The sequence below is a fragment of the Dryobates pubescens genome, chromosome 18, assembly GCF_014839835.1.
Source record: "Dryobates pubescens isolate bDryPub1 chromosome 18, bDryPub1.pri, whole genome shotgun sequence".
NCBI classification, from domain to species: Eukaryota; Metazoa; Chordata; class Aves; order Piciformes; family Picidae; genus Dryobates; species Dryobates pubescens.
This window is the reverse complement of record NC_071629.1, coordinates 17,539,033-17,560,706: the sequence shown is the minus strand read 5'-3', so window position 1 is coordinate 17,560,706 and position 21,674 is coordinate 17,539,033. Positions and strand designations below refer to the sequence as shown.

The 21,674-nt window shown below is 36.9% G+C and overlaps 1 protein-coding gene across 1 annotated transcript in view; it reads right to left on the bottom strand.

The window, feature by feature from the left end:
* DIAPH2 (diaphanous related formin 2) overlaps window positions 1-21,674 on the bottom strand; it is a 229,682-nt gene that overhangs the window by 91,963 nt on the left and 116,045 nt on the right. Inside the window, exon 25 of the mRNA XM_054169316.1 lies at window positions 2,306-2,471. Within this exon, the coding sequence (XP_054025291.1) occupies window positions 2,306-2,471 (166 nt within the window). The remainder of the gene's footprint in view (window positions 1-2,305; window positions 2,472-21,674) is intronic.

Sequence of the window (21,674 nt, the reverse complement as noted above, 5' to 3'; positions counted from 1 at the left end):
TGGGGTTATTGTGATGCACAGTAACACAGAAATGACCACTAGTTCAAAGCCACATAGTGCCTACCAGAAGGCCTTTAGATTTTGTCCACAGCTTCCCCTTGTACAAAAACTTTTAAAAGGAAGAAACCCTGTTAAAATCAATTTATTATAGAAATGAAACAGAAAAGATAGATTACATTCAATAAAAGCAGAGTAGTTCAAATCTACTGAAAAATACACAAAACTTATTTGCTCAAAATCAGATTTAGCAGGGAGAAAAAAAAGGATTCAACTACAGAGGATGTTTTCCTTGTGCCGCTTTCACAATAGACTCTTTCCTTCATGTTAAAAAAAATCAAAAACAAACACACAACACCAAACAAAACAACAAAACGAGTAACAAGGCAAAACAGTTACTTGATTTCAGTACTGTCTAGTACTCAGAAGACCTCATGTATTTAGAAAGCCAAGCAAGGAAGACTCTGGTAAATAAATCTCAGAAAATATTTCTCAGTACAAATGACTAAGGCAGTCTATATAATTTAAACCACTATTCCATATCCACTGAGAAATATTTGCACAATTACAATGCACACACACACACACACATATAGCATTAACTAGAGGATTAGGTATATAATCATATAACGGCTTAGGTTGGAAGAGACCTTAGAGATCATCTACTTCAACCTCCCCAACATAAGCATGGATGCCTCTTAACTAGACTCAGCTACTCAAAGAATCATACAGCCTGGCCTTGAACACTCCCAAGGAGGAGGCATCCACAACCTCCATGGGCAATGTATTCCACAGTGTCACCATCCTCTGGAATATGTGGAAGTAGTTCGCACAAGCAGTCTAAATACCTTCAATATTGTGATTGTTATAGCCTCTCCGGTGCTTAAAAATACAAGTTGCAACTGTTCTCATCTTTGACATTTTCCTTAAAGAGTGAGAATTTGGTATCTGGAACCTAGAACTTACTGTCACTCCAAAGCAATACATGACTATCATATGAATATGCACCCTGGAAAATAAATTATAACCATTGAAGCACAAGGGGCCATGAACCAGATCCTTAAGAAGTCAAAAAGAAAGTACTTTCATTCTAATGTATCTTCTACTAAAAAAAAATGCCCACTAGCTGCTATCACCTTCATAGCACTTTAAATACATACTTGAGAACAGATTTTCATCACAATATTGGGACATCGTCTAGCCTGAAATCTGTTTCAAGTAGTTACAACCAAGCAGCTGTCCAAATTCTTTGCACATGCCTTATATTTATGAGAAAAATACATGCACTGAAATACTTCTCAGCAACTATTCCTGTTCCTGACAAGTCTTCACGCAGATGTGTTGTTATATTTAGCAATTATCAAGGAATTGGTGATGGGGAAAAAAAAGAGTAACACCGCCACAACTATTTCAGCCAATTTAAAATCAACAGATACATTGTAGTAGAAGTTTTCTAATAAAGTAAACTTGGCAGGAAAACTGTGTTTTTAATTACTTATTCCTCCATCACACTGAAACTGAAAGTCCTTCTTGATTATATGATAAATTAAACCAGTTACTGGCATCAGACAGATCAGTGAGCCACAGCTGTATGTATGGTAAATGGTGGTATTTCCAAGTGATGCTAACACTCTCTAGAGACACAATGTGACATTCCAAGCATCTGTTTTCCCCGTACACTTCCTATGGTGCAGCTAATTATATGGCTCGGAGACAGCCACTGGGAAACTGACATTAAAGCTATTTAAAAACTTAGCTGTTTAAAATTAAATTCTTAAATTCCTTCATAAAAGAGCCATACCGTGACATCAACCACTCTGGATGACTGGCAATACCAATATAAACATGTAAGTGAACTTCCTAAGTTCTGTCAGCTATACAGTGCTCATCTTGAAAGTCTCAGCCTTAGCATCAGAGCATCATTAAGGAGTCAGTCAGATTCTAACATAGACACATCTGTGCTTTCCACTATCAGGCCTATTTGTTGTGTGCCGACCAACAGGCGAGGTTCTAAATGAAGAAAAATATTTTCTCGTTATCCGTATCTGTCAATCTCACTGACAGGGGAGTTGGCAAGTAACAAACTGGAGGTTGATAACCAACTTTGACCAAAATCTAAGTAATTCTGGAAACATTCATCCAGTTTCTTGACAAGGAACAAAATATAAGAGTTAACATGAGAAATACAGAGAAGAGGAAAGAATTGAAATTGGGAGAAAAAAAGACCCAAGAATAGGTATCATAGAATCAACAAGGTTGGAAGAGACCTCAAAGATCACCAAGTCCAAATTTTGCACATAGTACTCACCAAAAATAGAGTTCTGAAGTTGCTGAGATCACCAAAGAATTCTTCTATGCTTATTACTTTGGGATCAAAGGTATAGTATTCTCCCAAGTTTTCATACAGTTTAGTCATGTTGTTGTGCATGTTGGACAATTTTTCATACTGCTCACGGGCACTCTCAGCAAAGCTGTAAGGTTTTGTTAAGGAAAATTATTCAAATGCAATCCAATCTAGCAGTAAACCAAAATAAAATTCAGTACAGAGGTTAGGACCTGGACAGTCTGCTGGTACTGGTTTGCTCTGAAATATGAGATTTTTATGCGTTCAAGTTTACATATCTACAAATTCATATCAACATAAAGTAGTGCCACATTCCTCCATTAAATGATCTCTTTCCAATGTAAAGACCAATGATTCATGGACTGTACAACCAACTTTACAACATTTGCAAACACCCTGCACACTTTTCCTCTGGTGATTAATTTAATAAAACACATTCTACATGAAGACATACTCAAAATTAGTTTGCTGTCAGAATCTACGAGATCCCATTCTGCTCGAGAGATGTCAAGTCCCCTGAATTATGTACACGAATTTTATACACAAAGTTTCCATATAGCTTAACTACCAATGAGAAAAAAAAATAAAATAGTATGGTGCCCACTTTTCTCGGGCTTTTATTACAGATGTGTTTGTTGTGGATTCTTGAATGGTTAGCCATACAGCTTCCTGTACATGGCACATTTATTTGGGGCATGCTATCAATTGTGCAATTTCAAAGAACTTAGAAAAATGGAATATTCACCCACCTGTCCCAGTTAACCAACAAACAGCTTTGAAAAATAATTACTGAGAGAAACACCACAGAACAACAGAAGTTTTTATTTCCATTAGGAAGTGCTGAAATCTTCAAGTGAAACTCAGGTTGACTTCCACGACAGCAGTCATCATTAAAAGTTTGGTACAATGCCTTTCAATAGAAAAATATGGCACTTTTTCCCCCATATGAAAAAAATAATATATTTTTAGAACTATTCATTTGCAGATAGAGGAAGGACACAAGCTACTAAAGGAAATATTATCTTGCCTTGAAGCAAATTAAATTTCAGTCTGCTGTTTTCTTCTGTGATTTTTCATATGCACAACAATGCAAAGTCACAAACCACTGTAAAAAAATATCCAGCTAGCACACCTTAGAACTAGTTCTGCAGACACTGAACTGTAGCTGATGAAAGTGTTGTGCTGTACATATCAAAACTCAACAACAAAAGACACAAGTTATTCCCTGAACTACAAAAATCATATAAGCTGGCTCCCTGTGGCTTTTACTTGTAAAGACTTCCTTCCATGTGGATTCTAATTCTTAATACAGCAGAGCTTATGCTCCAACCTTTCCTCACACTTGAGACAATGCCTACTATTGCATTTCTAATGACTCAATAGTTTTGAGTTCATAGCTCTCCACAAAACAAAAATCAACCTGGAAACTAGTTAGGGGAAAGAGTCTCACAAAGAAATCACATGAAACATTTATTTTAGTGATTTGACTGAAAAATAAATAAGATTCTTCAGAAAATAGTCAAACTGCAGAATAAAGAAATCAAATTCAGGTAGATATCCTGTTCAAACATTTTCCCGTGTCTGGATACTGTTGAGTACTTAAAAAGCTGTCACGTCACAAGCTACAGGGCAATCAGAAAAAAGGTAAAAATATCCCCCACTGGAAGAAGGCCTAATATAACATCTATATTTTTCTGCTCTGATTAATGGGAAGGTACATAAAGAGCCATTTACAAATTCATTCTTAAAACTGTGATTGAAAATTTCATGTAAAATAAATTTTCTCCTAAGAAACCTGTTATCCAAGTAATCCTCTCTTCATTGATGTCTCAGTAGCATTAAAGGAAAGCTATACTTTTGTTAGCTTACGAGTGTTCACTTAGAACGGTAAAAAGTATAAACCAACAATGTAGATTTCAATATATAAATATCAAGAACTTGAAACAGCAATAACTACCTATACAGTTTATGCCACTGCAAACATAGTGATAATACTTGTATTTTCAGTCTATTGAAATGAAGTTTAACCTGCTTAGTTAGAATGTCAAGCTTGGACTGTTGAGTCGTTCATCTTCATACAAGACAGATTTGGTATAGTTCAGGCTTCAATGGCATTTAACTATATAAAAGGAAAGGAAAGTTTAATGGCAAGAATACATTAAATAGGTAATAATGGCACATTACTGAATTATTGAGCACAGCCTAGAAGTGTTAGAAAAACATGAATTGCCTTAGAGTCAGCAGACTACTGTCTTTCACAACTCATCAGAAACACTAGAAAAAACAAACTATGAAGATATATAATTATACAAGTTATATCTGAGGTTCCTTTAAAATCAACCACATAGAAACTGAAGACAAATTACTATACCAAAAGTGACTGAAAAGTCTGAAAAGAATAAAAATAACTTTGAATGCTTTAGATCCGAAATTAATTCTTTGAGACAAAGCTCTCAGGATTTAGGTTGTACCTTCAACATGAGAAATAACAACAGTAAGTGTTAAAACAAGCAAACAAGAAAAATCCCAATACTACTACTGAAACTAGAAGGTATTTTAAAGTAACATTACAGAAATAATTTCAATGTTACTAGTTTTCATCTAATAAGCACCAAACAGCAAATATGAAATACCATTAAAGGATGGCTTGTAAGACAAAAGTGTGTTGGCAAGACAGATGAATATGATGAGCAAAGAGCGAGTAGAGGATTTTAACAGTATTTAACTTTGAAGAAAACAAGTCATTGCTGTAGAAACAATAGTTTCCAGTCATATACCATGTCATATTAAAAGTTGCTTTGTCACACTCCATATACTTCATAGAATCTTCATCCTTATAAAATATTACTAACTTGAAATATCACCTTGAAATGTACTACTTCAAGTCAGTGCAAAGACTTAGTCAACAGGGTAATTTCAGAGAGATAAAGCCATACTCACCTACGGTATTTCCTGAAACATTATCAATTACATAAGCTATCAAAACTTTGCATAATAGGAATAGTTAATTAAAACAGCTTTCATTAATACAGTTTGAAGCTTTAATAAGGTGTTCACTTACACCTATAAACAAGGTGACATTTCTTACCACTCTGAACCACAACAAAACTCACAGATCTATCCAGGCCATCCAGCGTAGATGTTTGCTGAACTAAGAGAAATCACTTTATTTACAAGCTTGTGTTTCTATCATAACCATAAAAAGAATTCTAAGCCAAGACAACAACAAAAAAAAAAAAAAAAGACCCCCAGACCCCACCTGGAAACATTATTCCATTTTCCGTACTGTCCTGGTTTCAGCTGGGAGAGACTTAATTGTCTTCCTAGCAGCTGGCACAGTGCTGCAGTTAGGATTCAGTGGTAGAATCACATGCATATCACACTAAAATTTCAGCAATGCTTGTTCTAAGTCAAGGACTTCTCAGCTTCTCCTACTGCCCTGCCAACAGAGGACAGGGGTGCATGAGGACCTGGGAGGGGACACTGAAAGGACAAATGATCCAAATGAGTCAAAGGAATATTCCTTACCACTTGATGTCATATCCAGTATATAAGCTGAGAGGAGTTGGCTGGGGGACAATGCAGCTTGAGGACTGGCTGGGCATCGGTGAGTGAGTGCTTAACTGTTGCTGCCAAATTGCAGTTTTCTACTAATTAATTATACTTTTTTCTGTCTCTTCTACTGTTAAAACAGAGGCTGGGAAACCTCATTGGCGGTTATTTCTCCCCTTTTCTTTCCTTTCCATTTTTTTTTTTTTTTTAAGGATTCCATTTATGTGTTTGCACTACAGCTGCCAAGTTAAACTTCACCCTGTTCTACGGTTTGCTTGACAATGACCACCCCCACGAAAGAAAGAAAAATGTTTATATAACGAGAGGGAGAGATTTTTGCAGTGAAAATACTAAGCACAGTGTCAGTATGACAACAGGTAAATATTAGTATGGCTGTAGAAAGCCAGCTGTAACAACTGAAAATATTTTTTTTTCTGTAAGTAAATCAATTATTTTTTACACTGAAATATTACCAGATGATTACAGTTGGCATTTTGGTGCAGTGCCTGAATTAATTCACTTAATTAAGCAAGCAATGGATACAAATGTTATCATGATGCTACACTGCTGCATTATGTCAGTGATAAAGAATCACTGTCTACCATTAATAATAAATTCAGATTCTTTACATTAATATCAGGACCACTACCACGATACTGCTATGCTTTCTACTGGTTTCTTCCATGTGAACAGATGAGAGTAAGATCAGAGAAATCAAGGTTAAAGACCTTAAATCAGGTGGTGGGAAAGTCATCACTTCTACAATAACATCTGCTATGAAGAATTTCCCATCAATAAAACACCTAAACACACAAAAACTCACTTGCCCAAAGGCAACACCTACTACTGTCAGCATTCAGAAAGAAAACGAAAGCCAATACTAACAGCTTGGCATTCATCATCAACAACACCACAGTAAAAATACCAAACCAATCGTGATAGAATTTCCACTAGTGTTCCAACAGTTAGGGAAGCCCCATTCTAGGGCATACAGCCATTTTAAAGATGGAATTTAAGAGACGAACAGCAAAGGTCTTAAAACACAACAAACAGACCACAGAGTTGATGACTGCGATACCTCCAGAAGAATGAATCCACTGAGAACAAGGAGGAGATTCCTGCCAGAAACAACTTCACGCTTTTCAAAAGCATTTCAAAGACTCAACAGAAGTTCTTTTTGACATGTCCTTCCAGCTACTGCTTATAGGAAGCTGAAAATATGTGAAAGGAATGTTTCATTTGGAGAGTTTTTCATGCAATTCTCAATTTCCAAAAGTTCATGCTGACATAAAAAAACATTTCATTTAAGAAAGAGGCAGCTGGCATTATGCTACAGATGGATTAACTCCTACTAGAGAGAAAAAAAAACCACAAGGACCAAAGTAAATAAAGGCCCAGTGGGACTAGAGATATGAGACATTCTCATTTACAAATACACTCAGTCCAAAGTAAAAGAATCAATATATTTAGTATAGCACTAAACTGAGATTAAAAGAAACAGCCTGGGACTTTCAAGGAGTCCAGAAAACACAGCCACCTAATAAATGGGTTTAAATATCTGATCTACGTATTCTTCAGATGCCTTCAGTTTTACTGAATGTATCAAGATTTTGTATTCTATGATATACACCAATCCCAATACTCATTACAGACAGAAACTATCCCCAAAAGACAGCGCAGCATCATTACAAAAAGAAAACCACCAAAAACAACAACCAGAAAGATGGTTTCCTTTATATATCTTGGTATGATTTCCTTTAAATTTGTCTGCTACAGGCTTTTTAGGTGCATTTTTAACTGTTTGAATCTTCAGTAAATGTCACATGATGTGCTGATTTTAGACAAAAATTAGTCAATCATAATTTGTAATCCATTTACTATTTCCAATTTATAACAAATACCTGGTGGGGTTTTTTTGTTAGCTTTAAATTGCAGACTGATAAATCTGTGCCGAGAAGTGCAAAAAATATCCATGAACTGTAACATTATGCAACAATAGAACTCAAGCCTTCATAATCCTAAACAATGCAAAAATGAAAATATACATGACAATGTGTATTCTTTCATACTTTAGTAATGTTACAATTTGAAGTAACTTATTATTCTGTTAGCTACTCCAAAGTCTTGAGTACTCATTTACTGTCCTGTAATTGACAATTTCCATCAGAATGTTCTGTCTCAGATAATACAGTTTAATTAAAACTGGCTTATTAAAATGTCCATGACAAATTATGTTTGAATGTTTCTCTCCTGTCCAGAGCAGATCTATGGAATTAATGTCAGCAGCACTTGGAGCAGGAGGAAATGCAGCCACATATCATAATGAAACTTCATTATTCTGAAGATACACATAGACACTGCAACTCTTTAAAGGGACAGACACATCTGAAACCTGCAGCAACTAAGAGACCAATAGCTGCTGTTTTGGTAAAATGACAACTTTGTTGTTAACCAGAATAAATAAATTTGATCAGTATAAACCAAACCTATTATCTTTACTATGTATTCTTATTATTTAGTTTTACTTCTGTTAACTGCTAGCCATCTCAATCCATATCACATTACTGCAGATACTAGGGGAAAACTGAAGGAAATAAAAACTGCCTATTCAAATAGCTTGAAGGTAAAGTTGTTGGAGCCTGCTATGATATAGATGGAGAAGAATTAATAAGGCAGAAAGAATTACCTAAATAATCACACAACAGCTGATTTTGATTTGTATGCCTCTATGATGTATTAGACAAAACATACAAAACCGAGATTATAGAACCTGTGTGACACCACTCACCACAGATCTTTTGTTTTACTAATATCAATGTAAGGATCACCAGATCTGCTCACAAATTAACATTCATAGGTGAGACATGACATCCTCAGCAGAAAGAAACGGCCAACAAAACTCTGCTTCCACAGTGGGGTCTGCATTTAGACCCAAAATGACTTCAAAGAAAAATCACAACCTAATAGATATTTGACATTCTGTATTTCTGTATAAAGTGTTGAGTAATGGCTAAACTGAGCTTAAATGCGTGACTGACCACTAGAGAAGAGGTTATTGAGAGAGTTTATGGCATTTTGGACATACTCAAAAGCCACCTGGACAAGGTTACCAAAAACTGCTCTAGATGGCCCTACTTAGGTACAAGAGTTGGACAAAATGACTGCCAGAAATCATCCAACCATTCTGTGACTCTGGAAAACCCAAATAAACAAGTCTCTGGTTACTCTGAGTATACATAAATTCAACTTCTTTTCTTCAAAGCTGAATACATAACAAAACGTCATTCCATTAAAAAAATCTCAAAGTTACAAATGAGTTTTAAACACTATTCTTTTATCACATATTGCTTTTCCCACTCCAAACAACCCAAAATTAAATCAGATTATGAGAAGTGCTCAAGGGAAACATGAAATACTAAGAAGCAGCCAGTTGTCAGAAGCCTCACTATGGACTTCAACACCCAGTTTTAAAGTTACCTTTTTGAACAGTTCATTATTTGAGCAAATGAAAAAGTCTTTATCAAAGTTGGTTTTCAATAAAACAGACTATTGTCTGAATTTCACAAGATACAAACAATTCAGCTGACACAAGCATAAGAACCAGACAACTGAGTTTATTTATCTGCTCAGGGTTGGATTTAGCTGTCTATGACACTTAAATCAACTCATTGACCAAGTTATAAAAAAAGACTGAAATTCATGATTCAAATTCATTTGTGGAAATAATCATAGAATCAATAAGGTTGGAAAAGACCTCAAAGATCATCAAGTCCAACCTGTCATCCAAAACCTCAGACTACTAAACCATGGCACCAAGAGCCACGTCCAATCCCCTCTTGAACACCTCCAGGGACAGTGACTCCACCACCTCCCTGGGCAGCACATTCCAATGGCTAACAACTCTCTGTGAAGAACTTTCTCCTCATCTCGAGTCTAAACTTCCCCTGGCACAGCTTCAGACTGTGTCCTCTTGCTCTGGTGCTCCTTGCCTGGGAGAAGAGATCAACCCCCTCCTGGCCACAACCACCCTTCAGGTAGTTGTAGACAGCAAGAAGGTCTCCCCTGAGCCTCCTCTTTTCCAGGCTGAACAATCCCAGCTCCTGAGCCTCTTCTCATAAGACTTGTCCTCGAAGGGGCCTCTCCCCAGCCTCGTTGCCCTTCTCTGGACATGTTCAAGAGTCTCAATGTCCTTGGTATGATCACCTGAAATTAAAACCCTAAGTAGACTACTTACTAATCTATTGCTGTACACTGTTCAAAAGAGCAAAAGACTCTTCTTACCTACTCTTCACTTACCTACCACTAAGGAAATACACTTCAATAAGAAAAAAAATTATTTGTAATGATTTCCAAACACTACCTCTAAGTGTGAAAATCTACTGGAAAAAAAAACCTTCAACCACACCAACTGCATTCTGTCATTTCTAAGCCCTTGCATACCATTTCAGCAACAGATACTGGAACAAGAAACTGCAAAACTAGGCTAAAACCCATGTTTTATATAGCTAGAAGAGAAAGTTTAATTCAGTAGCGTCTTCATCTTTAATGAAGACTGTATCAGTACTCTTAGTTTCTAATCTCCAAGCTCATTCATAATAGAGCATTGTTTGAATTGAACTGGAGAAACACAAACAGAACTTATTAGCTGAAGACTGAAATTCAGCTTTAATAACAGAAAGTCATTTACTCTGATAGCTTTATTTTCACCTGCTATCAATATGTAAACAGATGCTAACAATTTTATCATCTACACTACATACATAATGTATCTCTGACTACACACACACAAAAAAATTCCCCAAGACTTCTGGAGCATACACAGATAATTATGAATCACAATTATATACCTAATCTTCTCTTCCTGTTGAAAGACTCTGCAATAAATAAATAAATAAATGCAGAACTCTTCCTTGCAATACACTTCATCTACCCTAATGAGGACCCAAAGAAACCAAGACCCACAGGAGCCTTGTTTTATCTGTTTACACAAAATCATGTCCTTCTGACGAGCTTAAAGATTCACTAATAAAATACCCATAAAAAGCTCACTGTGAGAATTTCTTTTCTCATTACAAAGTAAATTACCTCATTATTCAGTGTTTGACAGAATAACCCAGAAAAATCCCCACAAAAAGAACAGTTGCTTCTCAGTTATCAAACAGCAAAGGGGTCTATTCCTCACCCTGGCCTTCATTACATTAGCACCTGAACAAGTCATTAACTATCAGAATTATTGAATGTAACTGCCCTCATCATGTACCAGATGCTATTTCAGCATTTGTGATCATGAAAATGAAGTATAGGAAGATCATAACCATTTGATAACAATGCTAGCTGTGACCTGCTCCTTCTCTCTAAAACGCAGAAGCATGCTTAAAATCGTGTTAATTAAGATGAGGTTTTCTGACTTGTCCTTAAATGGCCACCTTGATAAATACTTGGCAAATCTGTGACTTACTCCTCACTCTAAGCAATCATATCACTTCATAATTTTCATGCATTCAAACCTCTCAATAATGAAAAGACTCTTCCCATTGATTACACACACACCACAAAAGAAAGCTTATGTCAACACAATTTCAATACTGCCTTTTTTATTTACACTTCTGTTAATCAGGACACAAACATCAGTGCTCATTTTCTCCAAAAGTCCCATAGGAGTTCTCTAGACAGAAACCAATAAACAAGGGCCTATTTTATAAAACATTCAGTCCAAGGAACAAAGCTCCACAGGCTGTTTCCTAAATGGGCTTATATTGGAAAAGTCTGCTCACAGACTCTCAATGCCGATTTTGGTATTTCCTGTGATAGCGCAAAGAAGGAAATTTAAAAGCAAGTAAGAGCACTTAGCTCCTCAAACAGAACACATAAAAGGCAGCATCTTTAAAGCCACAGGCTAGAGAGGAGGGAAGATCTTGTCTATCTTAAATAAAAATACTTAAAAGTAATTGAAAAAACTCCAAAATTATAGCTAGGTATTAAATTAAATTAACTTAAAACCACATCAGAGAAAAAGGCAGGTGACAACCTCGGAAGTTAAGGGTTTTTTTCCTATAATTGTAACACAGGAATAAAGCAAAGAGTCCACACTCCCATTTTTAACAGAAGACAGAAAGATCAAAACACTTTCTAAAAGCTCTAGAACTCCTGAAAGCTAAACAAACCTTTCATCCTGACAAAAACAAAGCTTTATTTCCACTGATGAAATCACCAGAATTTTGAAACTGCTTTTGAGAAAACATGCTGAGAGGAACTAAATTTACTGACACTGCCTGACAGGTGAAAAACATCCTTTTAAGAGACTGGCAAAATGCCATTCACGAATGAAAGAGGTGGACTGTTTAGCTTCATTTGTTCTGAAATGGAAGTTGTGAGAGCTGTTAAAAATAAGGAAAAAAGATGATACTAGCTGAGGAATGAATTAGCTAAATACAGGTATAACTATAACCTCACAGCCAGCAGCTATTGCTATGTATTTTATGATCTTCCCTTGCAGTTCTAAAGCACTTTCAGACCAACAGCATGTGCTTCAATGGAATGATGGCATGATGAGGAGGTAACTGATGGATACTACTAGATGACAATTCATAAGAAAGGCTAGAAGAGTCTTGTAAAATCAGAGAAGTGCGTAAAGAGCTCTCCAGTTCATTCTTTCAGCTTTGTAACTTTTTACACCTTATTTTCACAGACTCATTTAGGTTTGAAGAGATCTTTAAGATCATTAACTCCAACCGTTAATCCAGCACTTCCATGTCACCACTGTACCATGTCCTTCAGCATTACATCTACATGGCTTTTAAGTCCCTCCAGGGATGGTAATTCCACCAGCTCCCTGGACAGCCTGTTCCAGGGCTTGGCAACCCTTTCTGCAAAGAAATTTCTTCTAAACCTCCCTTACTACAACCTGAGGCTATTTTGTGTTATCCTATCACGTGTTACTTCGGAGAACAGACCAACACCCACCTACTTACAACTTCCTTTCAGGTAGCTGTAGAGTGACAAGAACTCCTAAACCTCCAGGCAATAAGGTCTCCCAAGCCTCCTTTCCTATAGACTAAACCCCAGTTCCCTCAGCTGCTCCCTATATGACTTCTGCAGACCCACCAACAGCTTTGTTGCCTTTCTCCAGACCCACTCTGGCACCTCAATGTCCTTCACATAATGAGGGGCCAAAAACTGAACTCACTACCCAAGATGCAGTTTCACTTGAGGCACATACAGGGGAACAAGCACCTCTCTAGTACTGCTGGCCACACTATTTCTGATTAAGGTCAGGATGATGCTGGCCTTCTTGGCCACCTGGGTACATGCTGACCCATCTTCAGTCAACTATACCATCAGGTCCATCGCCATGAGGTAGCTTTCAAGCCACTCTAAGCCCGTAGCATTGTATAGGGCTATTATGACCCAAGTGCAGAACCCAGCACATATTAAGTCTTGTACAATTGACCTCAGCCCACCAATCCAGCCTATCCTAACTTCAAGCAGATCAACATTCCTACACCACTCTGCAAACTTACTGAAGGTGCCCTCAATCCCCTCGTCACTGATATGATGTGAAGATGTGAAAGAGAACTGGCCCCAGCACTGAGCCCTGGGGAATACCAACAGTGACCAGCCATTAATTGTATTCAACTCTGTTCATTACCACACCTTGGGCCTGACCATCCACATTTTTATCCAGTGAAGCATCCACTGATCCAGCCTACATGCAGCCAGTTTCTCCAGAAAAGCATGCTGTGGACAACAGTCTTAAAAGCTTTTACTGAAGTCCAGACAGCAACATCCACAGCCTCTCTGTTGTCCACTGAGTGACTCACCTTGTCATAGGAGATCAGGTTAGGGAAGCAGGACCTGTCTTTCATAAACCCATGCTGTCTGGGCCTCATTTTCCTATAGTTGTCGAAAATTCATAGCTCTTTGCTCAAACCCTTCAAAGTTACAGATCAAAGTTTTGTTTGGAATCCCATACCAAGAAAACTGAAAAGTAATCACTTCCTACATACTTTCCCCAACTGTTTCCCCAGCGCCTTTTGCAACAGAAATAATCTAGTTCTGAGTTGTCATGTCTGACATTTTGGTTTAAAAATAATTTGATATAATACGAAGACTGGTATTTGTAGCTGTTTCAAACTCAAATCTCTCTCAGCTTTTGTGGTGGCAAACAATTAATTATAATCACTATTCATGCATTAATTAGGAAGACATGATCGGCGAGAATGTATCAAACAGGAAATGTTGCACGAGTAATGGATTTCTAGCATATCTTCCCTGGAGAACAATTAGATAAAAATATGTTTAGATGAATAAAAACAAGAAAACAACAAAAATACAGCTAGTACAAACAAAATGATTCTGAAAAAAAATTTTGTTTTGCATATTATACTCGAATTAATTAAATGTGACTGTTTCAAATCACAGAAAGCATTGACAAAAAAAACCACCCACACCATTCTAACAACAACTGAAAAAATATTTTTTGTTGATACCTATTTTAGCAAAGCCATGGCAAGGTAGCCACTCCTCAAAATATTATATGAGCTTTGGAATGCACAATGAGATGCCTTAAACAATAATTACAGCTTTGTGTGCCCTAAATCTTTCAGAGAAACTGCAACCACCTTCGCTTTCTCTTTGATCATGCGGTTTTTCCTCACTTCACCTGGATTTAATTAAGAGAGGTACCTTTGAGCTGTCAACTGTACCCTATTTTAACAACCTTACATCAGTAGATCTGATGGTTACTTCATCTAGATAAAGTTTTTTGGTACAGTATGGGGAAGGAAAAGAGAAGTGATTTCTTGTATTTCTAGGCTTCTTTTAATGCAGCAATGTCAGACGTCCTCATTTTTCTGTTTTGAGAAGCCCAAAAAAAATTCAGATCATGTACTGTTTCAGAAACCTAGATGTTCAAAATGAAGGAAGAAAAGGGAATGATAATATGTCAGCTGATAAAAAAAGTATAGGACACATTTATTCAAACTGAGACTTGTTTTGTGCAAACAACTGTTGTTGTGAAGGCTTCACAGATTCAAGCACAGGAGAAAGCAGGACGGAAGGGCTAGAATCTAGAAGCATGAGTCTGTCGCTCATCCAAATACTACTTTGAATGCCAGCTGCACACTTAAAACCACACATCATATATGATTTGAGTAAAATGGTGATCTCCTTTCTCTCTAAATAGGGTTACACATTTTTTTTATTAATAATTTTGTTAGAAAATCTCTACGGTATGCATACAAAGAGACTTGCCCCAAGTGGCTGGGATGAAACCAAGGAAAAGTCAAGAAAGTGAAGTGGTCCCTCCAATCCCTCTATCAGCCAACACAGTTAAAGCTATTTCTTAAATAAATGTTATGGTCAGACAGGAAAGCAAAGAACATATGACAGGGCAATGAAGAAGGGAAATTAAATTTTCCTATACTCAGAAATACTACTTAAAGAAAAAAAAAAACCCAAACAAATACACTTTCTCATTCCTCCCTTCAAAAAAAACCTTTTTTTCCTCTTTCTCTTTGGGGATTCAAGAAGGGTAGAGGGCAAAAAGTAGTTCCACCAAACTTTTATTAAAGCAATGTCTTGTGACAGTTTGATTTTAATATCTAATGCTGTAGCTCCAGGGATTCCATGGTGTGCACTGTCCCTTTAGTTTCAGGTTTTAAAATAACAATAAAGCAATTAGAATATGGCTCAGTAATAAATTAGCATTCTAGTAGAGGACAATTCTTTATGAAAATATCTTTCAGTGATCTGGACATCTTGGTTTAATGTAAGTTTAAGGATGAAAGCAGAGGTTTCCTCTGGCAATTATTCACAATCAAGAAGCCTTTAGACTTCCATGTATTTAAGTAGATTTTTGTTCACAGAATTTTATCCTTTAGAATCTCTCAGAGAAGCAGGCTTTTCCTCCTATATAATTTTTCATGTGTCTCTGTAGATTACTGTAAAAATTTTTTTCTCTCCCCAGTTAGTCACCGTTACTCTAAAAAATGCATTTCAGCAATCTTTTTATACTTCTTTCTTGTAGAAAATCCTCTCTCAATTTTACTCTCAATTGTGCTTTGAAGCACAATTCTAGACATAGTCCTTAGAGTACAGAACAGAATGGAGCTCCCTCATGTGGTACATCTACATAATCTCAGAGATTAAGCAAACAAAAATTCCAACACAACCTATAGTCAAAACACAGAATAACAGAATTGTCAGGGTTGGAAGGGACCTCAAGGATCATCTAGTTCCAACACCCCTGCCATGGGAAGGGACACATTCCACTAGATCAGGTTGCCCAGAGCCACATCCAGCCTGGCCTTAAAAACATCCAGGGATGGCACTTCCACCACCTCCCTGGGCAACCTGTACCAGTGTCTCACCACCCTTACAATAAAGAACTTCTTCCTAACGTCTCATGTATATCTCCCCTCCACTAGCTTGGATCCATTCTCCCTAGTCCTATCACTACCTGACCCCCTGAAAAGTCCCTCCCCAGCTTTCTTGTAGGCCCCCTTAAGATACTGGAAGGCTTCCTCGGTCAGAGCCTTCTCTTCTCCAAACTGTACAACCCCAACTCTCTGTCTGTCTCCATAGGAGAGGTGCTCCAGCCCTCTGATCATCATTGTGGCCCTTCTCTGGACACATTCCAGCATGCCCATATCTTTCTTATAATAGGGGTTGCATAGCTGGACACAGTGCTCCAGGTGGGGTCCCACAAAAACAGTGTAGAGGGGGAGAATCACCTCTGTCAACCTGCTGGCCACAACTCTCTTGATGCAGCCCAGGATGTGGTTGGCTTTCTGAGTTGCAAGTGCACACCGGTGGCTCATATTGAGCTTCTCATTTAGCAGCACTTCTAAGTGCTTTTCTTCAAGCTTCAACTTCTTTGGTATAAAGTATCTACATAAACATAACATCAGGTCCTGATTTCTGATTACTTTGCCAGAAACCTGTGGCATTTCTCTCCCCTGTATCTGTATTATTTACTGATGCATTATCCAAGAATCTAACTCAGGTACTGTTTGCCTTTTCCTGAAACTATTATATTAAAAAAGTGGACTTGGCATGAGTCCCCAGAGAACCTGTTACTATACTCCACTAAATATATTGCTACTTCTCATCCTTTGTTTATGCTCTTAAGGCAGTCTTTAGTGAGGCTGATCTTGTCTCAGAGCTAATCAACAGTTTTCATATAACTGGTCAAGCACTGAAACAATGATTTACTAATATCTCTCTGCTGGCTTATATAATATTTTGTTCATAAAAGAAAGGAGTATCTCATGATCAGTTATACAGGCCTGTGTAGGATTCTTCATTCATCAAGGAACATAAAGATATTAAAATACAAAAATACTATGAAAAGAAACAAAGGTGGGGGCAGATTAAAGCCAGGTACCAAGCAAAAGCACAGCAAAATAGCATTAAAAACTCATTTCAGGATAAAAACAATAAACATCTGGAATTTTGCCAGATTAAACCTAACCAATTTGAAGTTTAGCAATTGTTTTTCACTCAGCAACACAGAACATATCAAATTAACCAATTATCATCAAATATCTCAGCAGTATCTCTATTATTTGCTGGTATGTCATAAAAACAGACTAACAACTGTTTTGATGCATATGGCACCACAGAGGAAAACACCAGATTTCAGGGTATCTTTAGGAAAAATTCATGCTTGGTGTGATGAACCACCATGATCACCCCCTCCCCCCCCCCCCCCAACCCACCCACATTTATTTAAAAAACCTTCCATGTGCTTTGTGAAAGCTCAGAGAGGCAGCAAAACAAAGGAGATGGGTTTAAATTTGCAAATGGTAATATGTTTGCTCTGCTTCAAGCTAAACCTGCTACCCTGTATACCCTACAAGAAGCCCTTATAACTCCACACAGGTTGTTTAAATTTACAGATTTAATGTAGGAGGACTAGCAGTTTCTTCTGTCACAGTTTCTTACATACCTCTTACTATCACTTTTACTCAGATGAAATAAAAGATATACAACTATTCTCACACCTCCTTCACTCCTAAATCCACTTCTGTCAAAGAAACAGTTTAAGGAGAAAATACTTAACATTACTGTCTCCTGAGAAGTCTGGACTTGATCAAGCTGAAAGATACCAAAAGTCTTTTTTTTCTACAAGGTTAAACTCGTCTTTAATTGGAAAGTCTCTCTCTAATTCTACAGGGCTTGCATCTTAGTAACCATGGATGCCCAAAGCACATTAGTCAATGAACAAAATCAAAGTTTCATTTCAAATGGGTAGTATAAAAACCTGTGCCGGAACTCTGAAATAGTAAAAAGTATTTCCCAGAATTCCCATAACTATTTTAACACTATCATGACAAATTGATTGATTTTTCCACAAATAAGTTTATTTGGGAAAACAACTAACAGCAGCACTGCGTACTGTATTAAATAACAAACCAAACCCAAATGGTTTCCAGTAAAACAAGAAACAAAGTCTTATTCTCTTAAGATGGTAAAATAGCTTGCCATCTCTCAGCAAGATATCTTTGTAAGTTAACTTTGCACAAAGATTCACAACTTTCATCTGCTTCATATTACAACAAAAGCAGTAAGAAAATGTGTTGCAGGTCTAGAATATTTACACGTAGCACAAGCATTATACTTAACCTGATTCAATCATGTCTACTGACCTTCATGAAAAATATCTCCTTACATAAGATTTGACAGCACTCATGCAAATATTTCAGAGAAATTTAGTGGGGGTTTCTTTTAGTTTTTGCAGAGAGAAAAATTAGGTAAGTGAAACAATTAGTAAATGCCACAGAGGCCACAGTGACATTTCTCACTGGAAATGAAATAGAATAGCAACAGCTATGTCATGCTTGTCACCGAACAAGATGATCTGTTAAAACAAAACAAAAACCAAGCAAAACAAACTCCCAAACAAACCCAATAAAACCCAACAACAAAAATCTTTAAAAAACCCCTGACAAACACCACCAAAACCACCCCAAAAGATTGCCTCTTTCAGTACTGCTCTGCTGCTCAGGATTGAGATTGTTGGCACGTGTCACATTTATCATGTCTTTTAGTTGCAATTGTTCCTGGCCATATTTTGGACCTGCTGATTATCTAATTTTTAAACATGTACCTTTTGGGTAGTCTGCACAAGCAGATCATTTTAGATGCTGGGTAGACACACTCTCTATAGACTAAGTAAACAACATAAGTACATTTGGGCTCAACAAAATCATTCCCTTTATTTATCCTCTAGCTTAATAATGTGAATTGAATATACATAACTAAGCATAGCACAAATGGCCTTTAATCTGATTTTAAGCTTGGCAGTGTCAGCTCTTCAGTAAGGTTCAAAATATTGAGATACTATGAAATTGAACAATTAGCAATTCAAGTATGGGGAAAAAACCACCAAGTTTATTCACTGATGCCTGGCATTTTCTAAAAAAGCTGCTAGTCCAGAAAAGAAAAGCAGATTATATGTAAATCATAATTCTTCCTATCTTCTACCACAGCGCTTTCAAGAGTGGGATTTTCTGCCTGTGTTGATGAAATAAGTCAGACCTTCAGATGTACTTCTAAGAACTGCAAGTACAATCAGTTCAATCAAGTGCCTCGGCTGCTTTAGCATACCCATTTAAATGTGATGTAAGTGTTCAGAGATAAAAGGGGTTTAAACATAACCTCTCATAAAATGATATTTTGTTGATTTCCCTTTCAAAAATGTATTTCAGTGAGTCTTGCATTGGGAGCAACACAAAATGATGGAGATTTGGGGGGAACACATTTGGCAGATGTCAGTCAAGCAACTCACTGAAATCTCAAAGCTGGTAATTCACAACATCAGCTTGTCTGGATGCAAAATTTAGTGTACATCAACTACAAGGTGTTTGGGGTTTTTTTGCTCTTTGCTCATTCTGTTAATCAGCTATGGAAATTTCAGTAAAAAGCCTACAGAATACACACTACAAGGTGCAAGATCTTAAGAGCACTTTAATACCCCATTAACAAGGGACCCAAGTCTGTAGTTGGGAGGAAAATGGTATTCTTTGTACTTGAATGCCATTCTCTTTTCAATCAAGTCCCTTGCAACATGAACAATTTAAATAATTAAGGAGGCACTAGAGCAATAGAAATCCAGAGAATGGAACACCAAACAGGAAAGTTGCTTACAGTCAGAAGGATGCCTATACGTTTACCTATGTGACTGCAATTCTAAAGAGACACAAGCATAGAAAAAACCAAAACAAGTACTAAATATAAAATTAACAGGAAATAAAAATATTTACAGCTTAATAGGTCTAATATTTCCTGCTTAAAGTGTTCTCCAAATTGAGCTTACAATGGCTTACAAAGAAGGAAAAACATCTGTAAATTCAAGGTGTAGGTCAAACTTGAAAGTTGGCATCTTTTTTAACTTCTCCTGCCACTGGTAAGGGTATCTCTAAACCTCTTCATTCTGACCCTGTGCCCCTTATGTGAAAACTTGGATTCTCAGTCTTCATACTCCCATCCACTACCTACTTTCCATTGTCCTCTTACTATTTTTCTTCTGAAGTTTCTCTAGCTGACTGCATTCTCACACTAGTTTGGAAAATAATTTCATCTGGATAAATAACCATTTTTTCCCCAAAATACCTCTGTTAGTCAGGAACTGCACTTTCCAATGAAGTGTTCTGAACTGTCATTTTTGTGGAGAGCAAGGCGACCTTTATCTAAATACTGCAAGAAAAAGCAGATGCATCCAAGTGTCTTAAGGATTGCACACAACCTAGAATTTGGAAAAATAATTCAACAGTTCATTTCCAGTTCTCAAAGTACTGAAAATACCTTTACACTTCAAAAGCACATTCAAGCAAAAAAAGTAACTACATCTCAAATGGAGGGGCATATAAAAAAGTTCCTAGAAATTTTCCCCCATTGGTGTTACTTTTGCCAAGTTCCTAGTTAGGAGCAAATTCACATATTAATGTTCATTCTCATATGCTGAAATGAAGGCACCAGCTCATTTCAAATTGTCTGAAAACCAGAAACAGGCTTTCCAAAAAATGACATCTCAAAACACTTTCAGGGAATTATTTTTCCATAACAAGCTAGAAGGAAATCCCAAGTGTTAACATATGACAAGAGTGTTAATGCCATTAACATCCTTTCAGCACTCCATGTCAGTGTGTAAATGATGTCCTACTGCTCAGCCAGTGAGGGGGAGGGGGAAAGTTCACAGTCATTTCCAGATGCTGAAATTCTGAGTCAGACTACATTTGTTTCTTCCCTAGCGGCCTACTCTAAGAGGTTCTGCAGTACAGTGGATTGTGCAACGAAACTACTAGCCAATTTCTGACATTGTCATTGCATAAAAGTCCCACACATGCTTAAAGTAGACTTCTCCCTAGATCATTTCATTACAACTGAAGCACATCACGTAAGGAACTAATAAAACCCATATTTAGTTATGAAGCAAGTCATTAATAAATAGAACTACAAGCATAAATACACATCAAACGAGAATTTATGCTTTTCATGAAGGCAGCTTTCTTATTTCATAAAAAGGATTCTGGTTTAATGAATGCTGTTCCTTTCTGAACATTAAAATTAGTTCACAAATCACTGTTGTGCTAGTTAATGGTAAAATGAATGCATACTGCTTTGAAAATTTATCTGCAGTAATTCTTGTCCTTTCATTCACAGTTCCCTTAATTTTGCAATTCTTGAAAAATAAGCTTTTAATTCTTTGCATGCATGCAATCAGTTAGAAGAACCCAGTGGTGCCATTTATTGCTCTGGCACACAGAAGATTCTAACA